This window comes from Python bivittatus, unplaced genomic scaffold (genome assembly GCF_059951505.1).
Source record: "Python bivittatus isolate LINGU-HERP-01145 unplaced genomic scaffold, Pbiv_v1 ctg000840_np1212, whole genome shotgun sequence".
NCBI lineage: Eukaryota > Metazoa > Chordata > Lepidosauria > Squamata > Pythonidae > Python > Python bivittatus.
In genome coordinates this window covers 14,405,150-14,419,587 of record NW_028277113.1, presented here as the reverse complement: position 1 = coordinate 14,419,587, position 14,438 = coordinate 14,405,150, and the positions used below count along the sequence as shown (strand labels likewise).

At 38.9% G+C, this 14,438-nt stretch overlaps 1 protein-coding gene across 5 annotated transcripts in view; it reads left to right on the top strand.

Moving 5' to 3' along the window:
* The window catches only part of SLC35B3 (solute carrier family 35 member B3), a 33,963-nt gene extending 24,648 nt beyond the window's left edge, over positions 1–9,315 (top strand). For 2 of the 5 annotated variants that reach the window (XR_003084698.2, XR_015793906.1), the window contains one exon: positions 395–473. Coding sequence is in view for 2 of the 5 variants with exons in the window: in XM_007428045.4 (XP_007428107.1) it covers positions 395–545 (151 nt within the window). In the remaining 3 variants the exon portion in view is untranslated. Of the gene's footprint in view, positions 1–394 lie in introns of all 5 variants that reach the window. The other 3 variants (XM_007428045.4, XM_088130538.1, XR_015793905.1) reach the window with 2 other exon arrangements.
* Positions 9,316–14,438: the final 5,123 nt, after the last annotated feature.

Genomic DNA, 14,438 nt, shown 5'->3' with positions numbered 1-14,438 from the left:
CCACTGTATGATGCCCTCCTTTGGTTGGAACTCATGCATAAACATAGCAATTGAGCTATTGTGATAACAGAGTTTTCCCATTCACCTTAAAAATAAACATCAGGCTCAAACGTGCTCTCACTTGAAATTTGGGAAGAAAAGTAAGTTTGAGAAACCTTGGTTTCATAACTAAAATTATCTTATATGGTAAGTTGAAGCAGTACAAATTCATTTTGTTATACAGAAATGGAGAAAAAAGATATGAATGCATATAAGCTAATTATTTTTTTAGCTCTATAACTCACTTCACTTCTAAGGCAGCTGTTTTGCCTTCTGTATGAATCTTAGTGTATCATACTGGCACACTTGCAGTTGCTAATGGGATTTTTTTCTCTCTCCACCCACCCCTTTTTAGGTATGTGTGGTCAGGTTTATTAGTTGTCCTTGGCATATTTCTCAATGTTTACAGCAAGAATATGGATAAAATCAAATTGCCTTCACTACGCCGCCTCTGGAATAAATCTCTGGAAGATAGAAAGACAAGGACGTTGTCCCAAACAGTATAGAACTGGCTTGTGCCATGGGTCACACTAGACTGTTTGTTTCTGTTCTTTCATTGCAATAGTCTCCAGCTGAATCATTTTCCAAAGGGAATGATGTTAAAACCAAAGGAATTGAAGGCATTTTGTCTACTAACAGATAGCTGATGACAGCTTGTCTGCAAAACTTTCTTGTTTGAGCACTTGGGTTCCCTTCTTGGAGGGGATTGGTTGAATGATGCCATTGGACAAGGGACTTGGAAGGATAGTAAATCTCGGGAAAGCTGCTATTGAAATTGTTTCTCTAAATGGAACATTTGGGAGAATGGGTTATGTGATTAATTTGGGCATTTTAATTGTACAAAAGGTGCTGTGGCAGTGGCTGAAATCAGTGGATCTTGTTTTATTGTTGGAATATGTTTATTTAAATGTAATGTTGTATTGAAACTTAATCGAAGCAAATCAGAACTTGATTGATAAAAGAGAAAGTTTAAACCTCCAAGGTTGAGATCATTATGCATTTCTTTCTTTTTAAATAATAAAATCTATCCTGTTTTTTTTTTTAAAAAAAGTTTTGTACTCATTGTTTTAGCACTGCGGTTTTCCTCTGAGAAAAACTAGAACTCCTAAAACTTAAGGGCTTTTAGAGAAGAGAACAATCTTCTGTCTATGCATTTCCTACCACATAACTGATTCTTTTAAGAAATTGTTTTTCAACTAATGTTAAAAGTAGGGCTGTACAAATGTTTTGAGCTCAAAACGGCCATTTGAGTGTTCCAAGCTTGAAATAAAACTCAAGCATGCTGAGAGTTCTGTTTCAAGATCAGGACAAGGCAAAATTGGTCGAGCCTCAAAACAAAAACTTGGCTATTTTGAATTGTCATATGATCAGTATTCTGATCATAAAATGCAACCTTGAACAAACCCTTGCAACCTTAAAACAAATTGTTCTGACTTCAAAATAGGTGATTTTAGATGTTCTGAGCTCAAAGCAGAATGTAGATGTTTCAGTTTTGTTCTGATGGAGCATTCTGATGAAACGTTTTAATTTGGTACTGAGCTTGGGAAAAAAAATACATTTCTCATTTTGTGCACATGCCCACTTATAAACAAGCATTCAGAAAGGCTTGATTAGCCAGCCAACTTACTTCATTCCTCAGAATACCGTTTCTTGCTACATCTGCATATTGAAATGAAAGAAGAGAAAGCTGGGAAAGTAGCTAGGGAGTAGCAGATGAATTATTTTGTATATTTTTGATAATGTATTTAAGTTATAAATTTGATCATTCTGTGGAGTTTTCTGTAGTGTGTGTGTTTTTTTAAAGGAAATGCTAAACTTCTGGGCCACAATAATTTTATAGCTAAATAAATTACGCACATGTATATTGTGCATATCTTACATACATTTATTTTGCTTTTGTAAATTATACGTATCTAAGACATTTGTGCAGGATAGTAAAATCCACCCTGTTGCCAATAGAATCTGGCCCTTCGGAGAGATCTTCAGGCATCGCAAGCAAAATTTTCTATCCTTAGTGGCTAAGCATTCCCTTTAGGAAATGAAGCATACATTTGAAGAACATAATATTGTACTTCCTATCAGTTGTTCTTTGGTTTTACAGGAGACAGGTGGTTTGTAATATTTCATCATAATTTGTCAAAGAGTTGCTTTATTTTACACAGAGATGCAAAAAGGATAAGTTGAAATCTTTTTCTTGGTTTAGCCAACTAGTTCTTACACATTTCATATATAGCAAATGTTTATCCATTTTTGGTTGGCAGCCCACTCTGCATTCATTTTACATTTCAAAAGTGGAATAAAGGCAACTTAAATGTTTTACTCTTTCATTAAAAAAAATAACTAATATTGGCATCAAACTTAATTTCCCAGTTTCTTGGTTGAAACCATGACGAAAGAGCTCACTTTGGGAAAATTAAATATGTAGCATGACATTGGTTTATTTAAACTTCACAGCTGTCCTACCCTCAAAAGCTCAAGAAGGGATTAGAACACTGAGTCAAAAAGTATCAATTAAAAAACATTTTTTTTCTCTTCTTTTTAATCTGTTTTTTTTAAGCATAGGATATTCTGTGCCTCTCACTCCCTTTGCCCAGTTCATTTGATTTGGCTGGGCTCTGCTATTTCCTGAGCCTTGTGCAATAAATAATGGGAGATGTCTAAAGCTCATCACAACCGCAAATAGGGTGGTGTAGAACCATCATCCTCTCAAAATTGCCACAGCAGGAATAGTTGGCAGCTCATCCATTACATCCATTACTCCAACACAACCCTTCTCTATTTGTCCTTAGCCATCGTAAGGCAGGCTGCTCAGGCTGAGATGCTTCACAAAGCCTTAGTCTTACTTGTATTTTATAGGGCTTTTCCCCCCAAGGAGCAGAACAGTCTTATATATGCAACACATAGCCCAAAATTTGCCACTCTGTATGCTTGTGCCAGGGCTGCAGCCATTCCCAGATGTCTTCCCCATTCCTACTCCCAAGTCTCGAATAAACCAGTCAGAAATGCAGGTGTTGCATTGTTATATTTTCACAAAAGGCCAATTAGAAAATGGCAGCCATGACCACAGGGTTAAGTCCTAAATAATGAAGAGTCCTGTAGAAGGGAGAGGGTCAAAGGCAAAGAGGTCTTCCCAGGAATTGCTTGCTGTTTCCAAATGCCTGTGTGTGAATTCCCTTCAGAGCAAAACCAAGGACAAGACCGATGTTTCTGCTCTCCTTTTGAAATGTTCCAACTGTTCCTCTTCTTTGCTCTTTGTCCTCTCTAAATATTTGTCTTGATTTGTTCTTCGGTTGACTCTATATTTAGGGTATCTTGTAAAATAACTTCAGTATATGCATGCTTGCAGTAAAATCAGATTTCATCTCTCTGTCCCCATTGACCTCAAGGTGTTCTATCTCTGCCTAGATAGTGGATATCTATCATGCATGTCTATCCACATGTCTATTTGTGCATGCTCTAATGCTTCTCCTATAACACGGTGCACTGCTTCCTTTACATCCATCACTCTTGTAATTGCTGAGCCCAAATAGCAAATGTTACAATTTCTATTACAGCTAAAATGCTTTTAAAACATTATTAAAATCATAAATAATACATAAACCGTTATAATTCAGCACTATGAAATAGAAGGATATGCTTCCTGGACATGTGTAACATTGCAAATATTACTACTGTGCAGCCATTTTCATTGGTGAATTACTAGCAGTCTATGAAAATTTCTGTAATTCCCCCAAACTTCAGGATCCTACCCAAGTTCCTACTGGCTTAATTGCTCTGTCACAACACAAAGCCCAAGCATCCTTATCAAGGCCAGCTTTCCCCAACATTGTGTCCCCTGATATTTGTTAGACTATTTGTTCCATCAATCACAACCAACAGAGTTGTAGACTAATGCTATACTGAAGAAGTCATGTGCAGGCAGTTGAACAATATGTACTCGAATAGAAGCAAGCCCAGAAATTGAAAATCTGGCCACATTTTTTAAATCCCAGAGCAAATTCAAAATTTGGGAAGACACACATTGTCCTCATCTGCAGTGGTGTATCATATAGTTCTATATAAAGAGTGTCTTAATTTGCACTACATTACAAATAAACCATCACAAAATAGACACCCCAAATATATGAACTATTTCTTGAGTAATTTCCCATTTTTTATGGGGGGGGGGGAATCTTAGACATGAAGAAACATCAGAACGCCGATACCATTTACCTTCTAACAGAAATCAGAACTGACTGACTGGAGATACTTGGCAATGAAACATGAGCTCGAGGTGGCTTCTGCCAACTTGAAGCTCTGCTCATGCCACAACATTACAGCAGCTCTTGCACTAAATAGTCCAATTCTAAAACATGGAAATGCAAGAAGGCACAGTAAAATCACTCAGGCAACTAAATCAGAAGTGTGATAGCATCTTTTCTGAATAACACATTTTATTAAAAGGCATAAGCTTTTGCAGCTTTTAAAAGGCTGTGCAGCTCACTTCATCAGATGCACAGAATGCCTTATGCCTTTAATAAAACTCATTAGTGAGAAAGGGGCTACCAGATCCCTTCTGATTTTTGGCCACCGTAGACTAGCATGGCTGTCCTACAACGTCTCAAGCAAATAAAGCTCTCAAATTCTCCATCTCCTCTTCCTGCTTTGGCAGATCCCCAGGTGTGTGTGTCTGAATAGCTCAGTTCTTCCTTTTGCTTAACACCTGATGGAATCATCAAGACATTTGGACAGAACAGCCGGTATCACATTTTCCTGCCGACTACAAAAGGGACTGTGTTTTAAATGTGGGTGTTTGCTAAAACATGCTTTCCAGCGTACAGGTAGTATATACACACTGTAGACATTGATCACCCAGCCCACTGAAAATAATTTGAAACTACGCAAAATAATGTCTAGGTGACTTGCGCCCTTACTTTTCATGTGGTCTGGAAGCCACACGGGCCGTCTCTCCTGCCTGCACAGCAGAGATTCGCCATCTCTTTCGGGTCGGTCTCCTCGTCAAGCACACGCCACAGGCACACAGACAAAAGGAGGAGGAGGGGAGGAAGCGAGAATGACTTCCATGCACTCCATTCATATCAGTACTCAACAACTTTAACAGCACAAATATTCTGCAGTCAGTCATGAAAAGAAATTTTTAATAATAAATATCTAACAATTAATGGGCTGGTAGCTGCAGTTGTCTTGAGGGCATAATATCTAATTTCCTTGCAATGTCTCATATCCTTACTTTTCACGCTGCAACAGTCTATCATTAAAACCGAATGCAGGTTTCTATCACTTTTATTTATTTTTCAAATCAACTTATAAATCAGTGCCAGGCCTTGTTACAGATGAGTTCCAATAAATTATCGGCTGTGGACAAATTCTGAATGTTAAACACTCTGTTCTCCCTCCTCGCTCCTTCCCCCCCATTTTTTCCTCCCCCTTTCTCTTAGTCTTTTTGTGCTGCTTTGTTGCCCCGTGGGCTCGGAATCATAGCGCAAGCTGGATTTCCCTCCGTAGCAGCCAAGAACCTTGCTACTTAATTACATGCCATTTAAATTATGTAAAAGGGCATTTGTATTTCTGCAAAAATGAATACGTACAGTAACAATTTGAAAGTCCAGAACCAAGATTTACCTTTTTTGAACTTGGCTGCAGGTAGCTGCCTTCTTTTTTTTTTATCAGACTCTTAACTTCCAATGGAGTTGGGGGGGGGGAATCTTTTATATTTCCATTGGTAACTGGAGAAAAGGAGGGGTGGGTGAATTTTCCTTTCCCTTACCATAGACCTCAGAGACTCCTGGCTTGTTCTCACAATTATGTACGATGGCCGATTTGATACCTATTCCTAATCTTAGTTTTGCACTGTTCTCATATCTACTAGCTATTATATGCAGGTGTGCTTCTCATCCCTCTACTCCACCGGTGTGTCTTCCATAAAACCAGTATACAAAATTGTGCTCATTTGTTTTCAGGAGTATTTATGACTTTGTATCTATTCCTGAAGGAAATCAGAGAAGCAGTCAGAGGTCTGCCCACAGGTCATAACAATGCTGATTTATTTATTTATTTATTTATTTATTTATTTAAATTTGTTATGCCTGCCTAACTCCAATGGACTCGATGGTCCTGGAAAGGCTCTTGGTGACAGCAGATGGGAAGAAGAAAGGATGGGAAGTCTCCCTTGCAAGTTCCCATCTGCAATTCATCAATGCAAGACCATGTAGGTCACACTTAGTGACTGTTTTATTAATAGTCTCTCTCTGATTCACAGTTCTCCATTCACTATTTCGCTCTCTGTGTGTGTGCGTAGATGGTACATTTTTCCTCAGGACTATAGTCCATGTGTTCAATGAAATAGATTAGGATCTACAAAAACTTATCTGATAATAACTTTGTTGGTCTTTAAGGTGTCATAACACTCTTCACTGTTGGTCCTTCTGATTGTAGTTTTAAGAATCTGACTCAATGTAGGCTCCATACTATCAAAGCTAGCTGGTCTTCAGTTCCCTGGTAGAAAATAACTGATTTTTTTTTTGCATCTGTTTAGTTCTTTCTGTACCTAGAATACAGTACAATATGCCAAATTATTTTTGCATTTATGGACTGTCAGCTGCAATTGTAAGATGCTACACTAGAAGCGAAAGAGAGAAAGGGAAAGCTTTGGTTATTGCAAGCAAGAGTTGTCAAAGTAATCTTTAACATTACTTTATGATGTTTCTAGGAAGGAAATAAACACCAGTTGTGTAGCATCTGCTTTGCATGAAAATGGCCATACTTTTCATCCCTGAACGCTCCAGGCAGAACCTGGAAACCTGTTCCTAAATAGTTGCGGACACTGCCAGTCAATGTGAACTATACAGAGATAGATATGTGTTCTTATCTTTGCTCTCCATCACCAAGAGACCTCAGAGTTGTGAGAGTCAGACCCCTCCTGTTGGAATTCACAATGTACTCCTTTCCATTCTTGACAAAAAGAATGTTGCTTGTAATTTGGACTGGGTCATTATCATTGCATTGCATAAAACACATATTTCTAATGCCATGGGTTCAACCAAAATCCATTTGTCCCCACTTAAGCATTTGGAAGATCATTTGCCTGTTTTTTCCCCATTTATTATACTTGAAGTGGATCCCTGGACCATCTAAATACCATTGGGCTATGGAGACAAGGCAATTCCAGGAAGCACTGTTATAGCCAAATCACTGACCCCTTTAAGATGCTGTTAGTACAAGGAAAGCTATATTACCCATGGAGCAGTGAACCTGACTTCTAGTTGCCATTTTCAGCAAGCAAAATCCTCCCGTCTCTTTTATGGAATGTAGAATTGATTTGTATGAGTATTAAACAGAAGATTTTAGAGAAAATATGTTACCAGTTCACTCTTGTTGTTAATTCACAGAAATTCAACACACCTAGACACATTCACACTTCTCGTCCCCTGTGTTTGGGCAGCATTCAAGATTCTTAGGGTGGGTTGTATTAACATACAGAGGAGCAGATCACATTGTTATTAGAGCAGAACTCTTTTGCATGTTAATGACAAATTCACACCAGTGGCCCCTTTTGTTCTCAGAAGTAATATAGAATTTGGATAGCACTTAATGAGAAGGAAAGTGCCAATGCAAAAGTCATAGATTGAAATATAAGATTAATACTGGCACAAGGGATAGAGTCAAAAGAAAATGTACATGATTTCATCTTATCACTGGTGCCAGTTAATTAAGGTTAATGATTTGTACAAGGGGAGCATGATATTTCTTGTAACCTGATCCTTTTTCACTTTGGTCTCCACTACCACCACCACCCCACCATGAAGCAATATTTATAAACAGCTTGGTAAGGAAAGAGGAGCATTCCCAACAGAACGCACAGCCAAAAGAGAGAGATTTTCTGTAATCGTATGAACACTATCTTAATGTAGCTACATGTAATGCTGCCAGTGAAGATTGTTCAGGAATGGGTTGTTTGTCCCAGCTAAACCAAGCAAGGCAGGAAGAAGGGAATCTATTACGTATTTTATTCTCTCCTTCTCTGAAGTCATCAAGTAAAATTTAGGAGTGTGCATACAGAAATGCTGTAAGGTTTGTATTAAGTTGCCAATAATTCATTGATCTTTAATAGCATGTGGTTATAATAAGAACGTGTTCACATTTGTACAGTACATATGATAGCGTGAGCTGACATCAGCCCTAGGCAGAAGGATATTTATGTGTTACTATACATCTAAAGACCTTTAATATAAAGGTCTACAAAGAACTATCTGCAATCAGCCTTGTCTGCAACCCCAATAAGCCAGGTCTGTTTCAGCTGTTACGTATAAAATGAAGAATGAAGTATAAGCAAAATGCAAATGAATTTAAAAAAAAAAACCTATGCTTGCCAAGGCATTTGGTGGTAATAATTAACTGAAATCTAGACCCTCCATAGCATCAAAGAACTAATCAGAAAGTGACAGGTGATGGTGGCAATGGCAAATGATCCTGGAGTCGATCCACAAACTGCCAGAGCATGCCAGGACTGACAGTGTTAGCCACAGCATCTTTTCTAGAGGACATCTAGCTGAGCGTGTCGAAAAAACTATAAAGTTCAGTTTATTATTTTTTTTACTTTAAGAATGTACTACTCCTTTCTGTGACAAAATGTTGCAAATAAGTCCTCATTGGGACTTACTGATCTGGGCTGCAAACATTTGGAGAAACACTAGATGGTAGCAAAGAGATACAGAAAAATCTAATTCTTCGCTGCCTCCTAGTGGTTCCCTGGAATTTTGCACCATAAGCCTGGCAGCCTTATTCTCATAATATTGTGAAATCCAAAATCCATCCCCAAATTTGAGCTTCTCAGCGTAGAAAAAAGGAAGCTTCTTGAGAAGAGTAGCTCTCCAGGAACAGCCAGAATCTGGGGAAAGAATCTGTTCCTTTATATGAAGATAAGTCTGGAGGTGAATCTTAGTCCTACTGAGACAGGAAACAGTGTTACTGAAATGTACTGTATTTCCAAACCAATGTATTTCTTTTCACTATGTGGAAACCACTTTGAGATCTTTTAGAGATGTCACCGGATAGATCGAAAAGAGACACACTACTTGGAGAAGGGAACTTGAAATTCCCCCCTCTATGTGTGTGTGTGTGCATGCCCATGTGTTTGACACTTGAAATTGCGCACACACAAACACACACCCCAAGACATACAAACTGTATTGAATACAAACCCATATTTAAAACAAGAATCTATCACTATTGTTTCAGCCTTAGGCAACCCTGACTTCCTGAAATAAAATTCTGTAATCCCTCCTTTATGAGCTGAGTCTTACTTTAATTGAAAACACACACTGAAAGCATATATGTTTTGGATCATGCTCTCTGCCTGAACAAATAGAGGTTTTCAGTAGGAGAAAGGACTACACACGGTTATCTTCCCCTTGTCACCCAAAAAGCAATTTAACGCACCAGCAGCAGTTGCCTATTACTCAAAGAAAACAAAACAAGAGTCTAGGAGGGTGGATTTAAAGGCAAAAAGATGGTGCTATCATGTACTGCTTGCAAACCAAACTAGCAACATTCATATAACCCTTTTCTAATTACAAGACCTCTTTCATAAACTGTAAACATTAATATGGAAGAGGTAAATCGTAGCAATTTAATTAATAAAATCATTTCAACAATAAAAACCCATATGTGCACATCCTAAGGCACAACATCAATGATAAAAGCTTGTAGGCCTGTTTTGGAAGGGTTATGCCATCATTCGTAGATCCTGCTGACAATAATGGGCACAAATCTCACTGTTGCCTTGTCTGTAAAGAAGCATCATAATTGTCATCAGTTTCGCTATCTGACACTAATCCATATTAACTGCACATTGGCAATAGTTGTCTATCAACCCAGAGTTGTCATGTGAGGCACAAATGACCAGACTCAAATGATCCTATTTTCGATACATTACGCAAAGACCTAGCTCTCTGGAGAAGTCTAAAATGCTGGGAAATGTGGAAGGAAAGTGAAGAGGATGACCAGCAGCAAGGTGGATGGACTCAGTTACACTGGTAATGGGTACACTGTTGGAAGACCTAAAAGCCCATGTTGGGGACAGATCATCAAGGAGAAATAATTATCTATGTGATCACTAAAAGTCGACACCAACTTGATGGCACATGATCAATCAATCAATCGTTCTAAGGACCCTTATCTTTATATCACAGGGCCATGAGACATTGCACTTCACAGAGATCTGAATAGTAAATCCTCTGTCTCAGGATCCCTCAGTTAGTGGATGAAATTTGATGTTCAGCCTGCAGAGTCCTGTAGACCAGGCAACTACAGAATGCCAAATCCCTTGGTAATATTTAAACTGGGCACTGCTTACCACTTGCCAAACATCCATGATGACGAAGTAGATGTCTATCCTTTCTGCATTGGAAGACAGTTCTTGGTGAGATCTCTTCTGTTCATGGAACCCTCGAATATCTGAACATCCCAGCAAGGAAACTGACCCTAATTCAAAAATGCATAAGCATTGCCCCATTTATTTTGTTTTTCACATTTAAGGCACATTTAAAGCATTAAGGCACATTTAACCTATTCACTACGGGGATCCATATCTAGCCTATGTGCCTATTCTAAGAAGAAAGCAGAATATATTTTACCATCACTAGGGAGTAAGTAGGCCAACTTCTAGCTGCTGAGCGATGACAGATACAGCTCCCGCTTGGACACATACTGGTTTTAATTCAAAATATACAGAGTAGCAAGACAAATAGTGGTCAAGGCAAAGGGGCTCAGACAAAGAGCTTAGTCTATGCTTTTGGGGGGTGGGGAGCCTTAAAGTTCTTTAAATTTAAATTTTAAATTTCTTTAAATTCATAATATATTAGAGAAGCAGGCTAAGCCCTGCTGGGTTCATGCCTACAAGGATAAAATTGGGGCAGAATGGTTGTTAGATCCTTTTCAATGCCCCCAGTTGGAAAGAAAATACACTCGGCACTCCAGGGCTGGCATAATTGTAGCACCACAACCACTACAATCCCATTTGGAGAGCCCAGCGCTGCCAGCAAGGAGCTATTGTGTCTGATGTATTCAGAGCTCTCTGTCTGTGGCAACCACACAATTCTTTCTGCCCCACCAGCAAAGGAGCACCACTTTTAAGGCTGGCAGGGAGGCAGGAAACTGCTCCTTTATAAGGCATAATGCTATAGGCAAATTGTATCCAATGGGTTAGCCTCCTGGAAACATTTTCAGATAATTGGATAGATTTTTTAAACTATTTAAACAGTTTTTAGAAGGGCCAGATGATTTTGTATTTAAGTTATTTTGTGCATGCCCTGTGTAAATTTGAAGAATGCAATCCATTTTTCGGGTTTGCAGTGTGCAAAGCTTTGAGTTTCCTTAACATCTTATCAGGCCAGATGGTTAATAATCCCCCCAAAAAAAGTGTGTTGGGGGGGGAGTAGCCAATAACTACGCTCTTTTTTTCTCTTTCTCTTCTCCACACCATCCTTTCTCTTCCTCTTCCTCAAATGTTGTTTGCTTCCAGACTAGTATTCTGTACATCTTCAATAGGCCTACTAAAGGCATGGCCTCAGTATGGACTTTGAATATGGCGAGTGTTGTAAGAATGGTGGCTTGCGATTTAGCACAGAATCAGACTCCATATTTTTGAACCATTACTCATTAGTAGACTATTCTATATGGCTGACACCCACTCGAAGCTATCCTTTGTTTTAACAATGATTTGTTGGATAGCCTACAGGATAACCAACAGCAGCAGGATTCACACAGGCCTGTCATAATGCAAATGCAAACAATCACCTTTTGGCTTTGGGTGATGTTCGAAGCTGCTCCATTTCTATAGAATGAATCAAGATGCAAGCAGTATACTTATTGTATACTGGACATACCATGCCAAGAAAATTGTTTGATATTGTTATTTATTTATTTATTTATTTATTTATTTATATATCAAATTTATCACTGCCCATCTCATTAAGAAAAAGGATTCTGGGTGGTTTACAGAGAAGCTAAAATCAGTGAAAAATATAATGTCAAATAGTCCTGAATAAATTAGAAATAAGTATAGTCCAGGAGCTGATGTTAACTGGCAAGTAGGTGAAATCTTGCTGAAATCTATTGCATTCTATATTTCCAATTAACATATTTTATTAATTGCTTAATTTCTGTATGTTCTCAGTTCTGCTATTGCCACTATATTGTATTCAACGCAATGTACCTAATGATCGAGAGATGATTTGCAATATTGCAGCCTCAGATGCCAATATTCTGATTCTAGTCACAATTGGCTGAAATTGCAGAGGCTGTTGTCAAGGAGGCAGCCAATAAATAATGACAGGTGTTTGATTCTCTCCTCCCCCCAGCCCAATTCCAAGCAGTAAGTGCAGCTGTGATTTGGTTTGTTCCTTTGTCATAATACAGAGTGTTGTCAACATGAGTAATGCTGAAGTGGCTACTGGCAAAATGTCATGTCATGTAATGTTCTTTCGTGACACTGTTAAGATGCAAATCCTGATTTTTGTTCATCAGAATTTCTAACTCTGATTATAGTACCTTGCAGTGCTCTGATAAATCATCTGGAGAGGTTTCTGGTGGTGCTACTCCTGTGAATCTTCACTTCTTAACTAGTCTGCTCTCATTGGTTAAAGATTAATGGACACCCCCTGTTATATCATTCTATTGTTATGTCAACCTTCTGGCAAACAATCCTAAGAAACTGCATGTAACTGTGCAATGGTGTTCAGATCTTTTGAGCAGGGAGAATTGTTAATGCATGAATCGTATAAGGTAGATTTTCTTAACCTGGTGACTTTCAGTTGTACAGAACCAGAGGTCCACAATGATGGTTGGAGAGATGGGAGTTATAATCAAACACACCTAGTTGAAATTACCAGGTTAGGTGTGCAATCAAGGAATCATCGCCTGTAGATTTCTAAGGGCACCTGAAAGTTTTGAGACCTTGGATAAACTCAGAAAAGTAAGCAGGGTTACACCTGGTGAATACTTAGATGGACATTCATAGGAGATCGTAGGGGAGTAGGCAGAGCAGGTGAAAAAACCTTTAGATGAGAGAAATGGCAAACAGCTTCTGTTATTGCCAAGAAAAGCATATGAACATGTTCACGCAATCACTAGAAGCAAAGCACAACTCAAATGAGACTTTACTTACTTATTCAGTTGAGAGGCCGCCCAGCTCCACAAGACTGTAAGCAGCTTAAAATATTAAAAGCACGACAACAATGAAAACAATGATCATGTGCAAGTGGAAGAAAACACTTGATCAGATCGAATTCTATAGGTCCACCACCCTATCCCCAGCCCTGGTAGAACAAGGCATCCACCACAACAGAGAAGGCACCTTCCTAAGTCCCAATAGATGGCATTGTTTGATGGAAGGGACCTGGAGAACACCAATCCTGCTTGATCTTACAGGACAGGCAGAAACTAAGGCAGACCCTCAACTAGCACCTTGAATTGCACCTGGCAACCAACTGCTTCTAGTTTCAACATTAAAAATAATGAAAAGAGACTTTTTTGATTCAGAAATAATTGCTAAATGTTCTGGTGTTGGAGGCCAGTTTGGATGGTCAGATTTCCTTTCCATTACACTGTTGAGCTATATACTTTCCTTTCCAAAATGGGAAGATATTTTGCATCATTTATTTATGTATTTATTAGTCACATTTATATAGGTGCCCATCTCACCTAAACCGACTATGGGTGGTATAGAACAATTAAATAAAATAACAAATGGATAAAAACAATCATTATAAAAAGATAAAAAGTGATTATTAAAATGAAAACATTATCAAAAAATTTTAAAAATTTAGATTATAAAATATACAAACCCCACAGAAAGAGCAGAATATCAATTACAGAGGAGCCATCTAAGAATGTCTCTGGTTCCCGAAGACCCCCAGTCCCTCAACCAGGTCTTGAGGGACTTCCTAAATGACAGCAGGGATGGGGCAAGCCTCACTTCAGGAGGGAGAATGTTCCACAAGGAGGGAGCCACAGCAGAGAAGGTCCGCCTCCTGGGACCCACCAAACACAAGTCCCTGGCTGATGGAATGCGTAGCATACCTTCACTGCCAGATCTAATGGGACAGGCTGATGTAATTGGGGAAAGGCGGTCCATCAGGTAACCTGGCCCCATGCCATGAAGGGCTTTAAAGGTCAAAACCAGCACCTTGAATTGGACCTGGAAGCAAACTGGCAGCCAACGCAGCTCGCAAAGCAGAGGTGTAATATGTGCTGTTCTGGGAGCACACATAACTGCCTGTGCTGCCGCATTCTGCACCAGTTGAATACTCTTCGGATACTCTTCAAGGGCAGCCCCATGTAAAGCGTATTACAGTAGTCCAATCTGGAGGTGACTAGGGCATGTCTGACTGTGAGCAGAG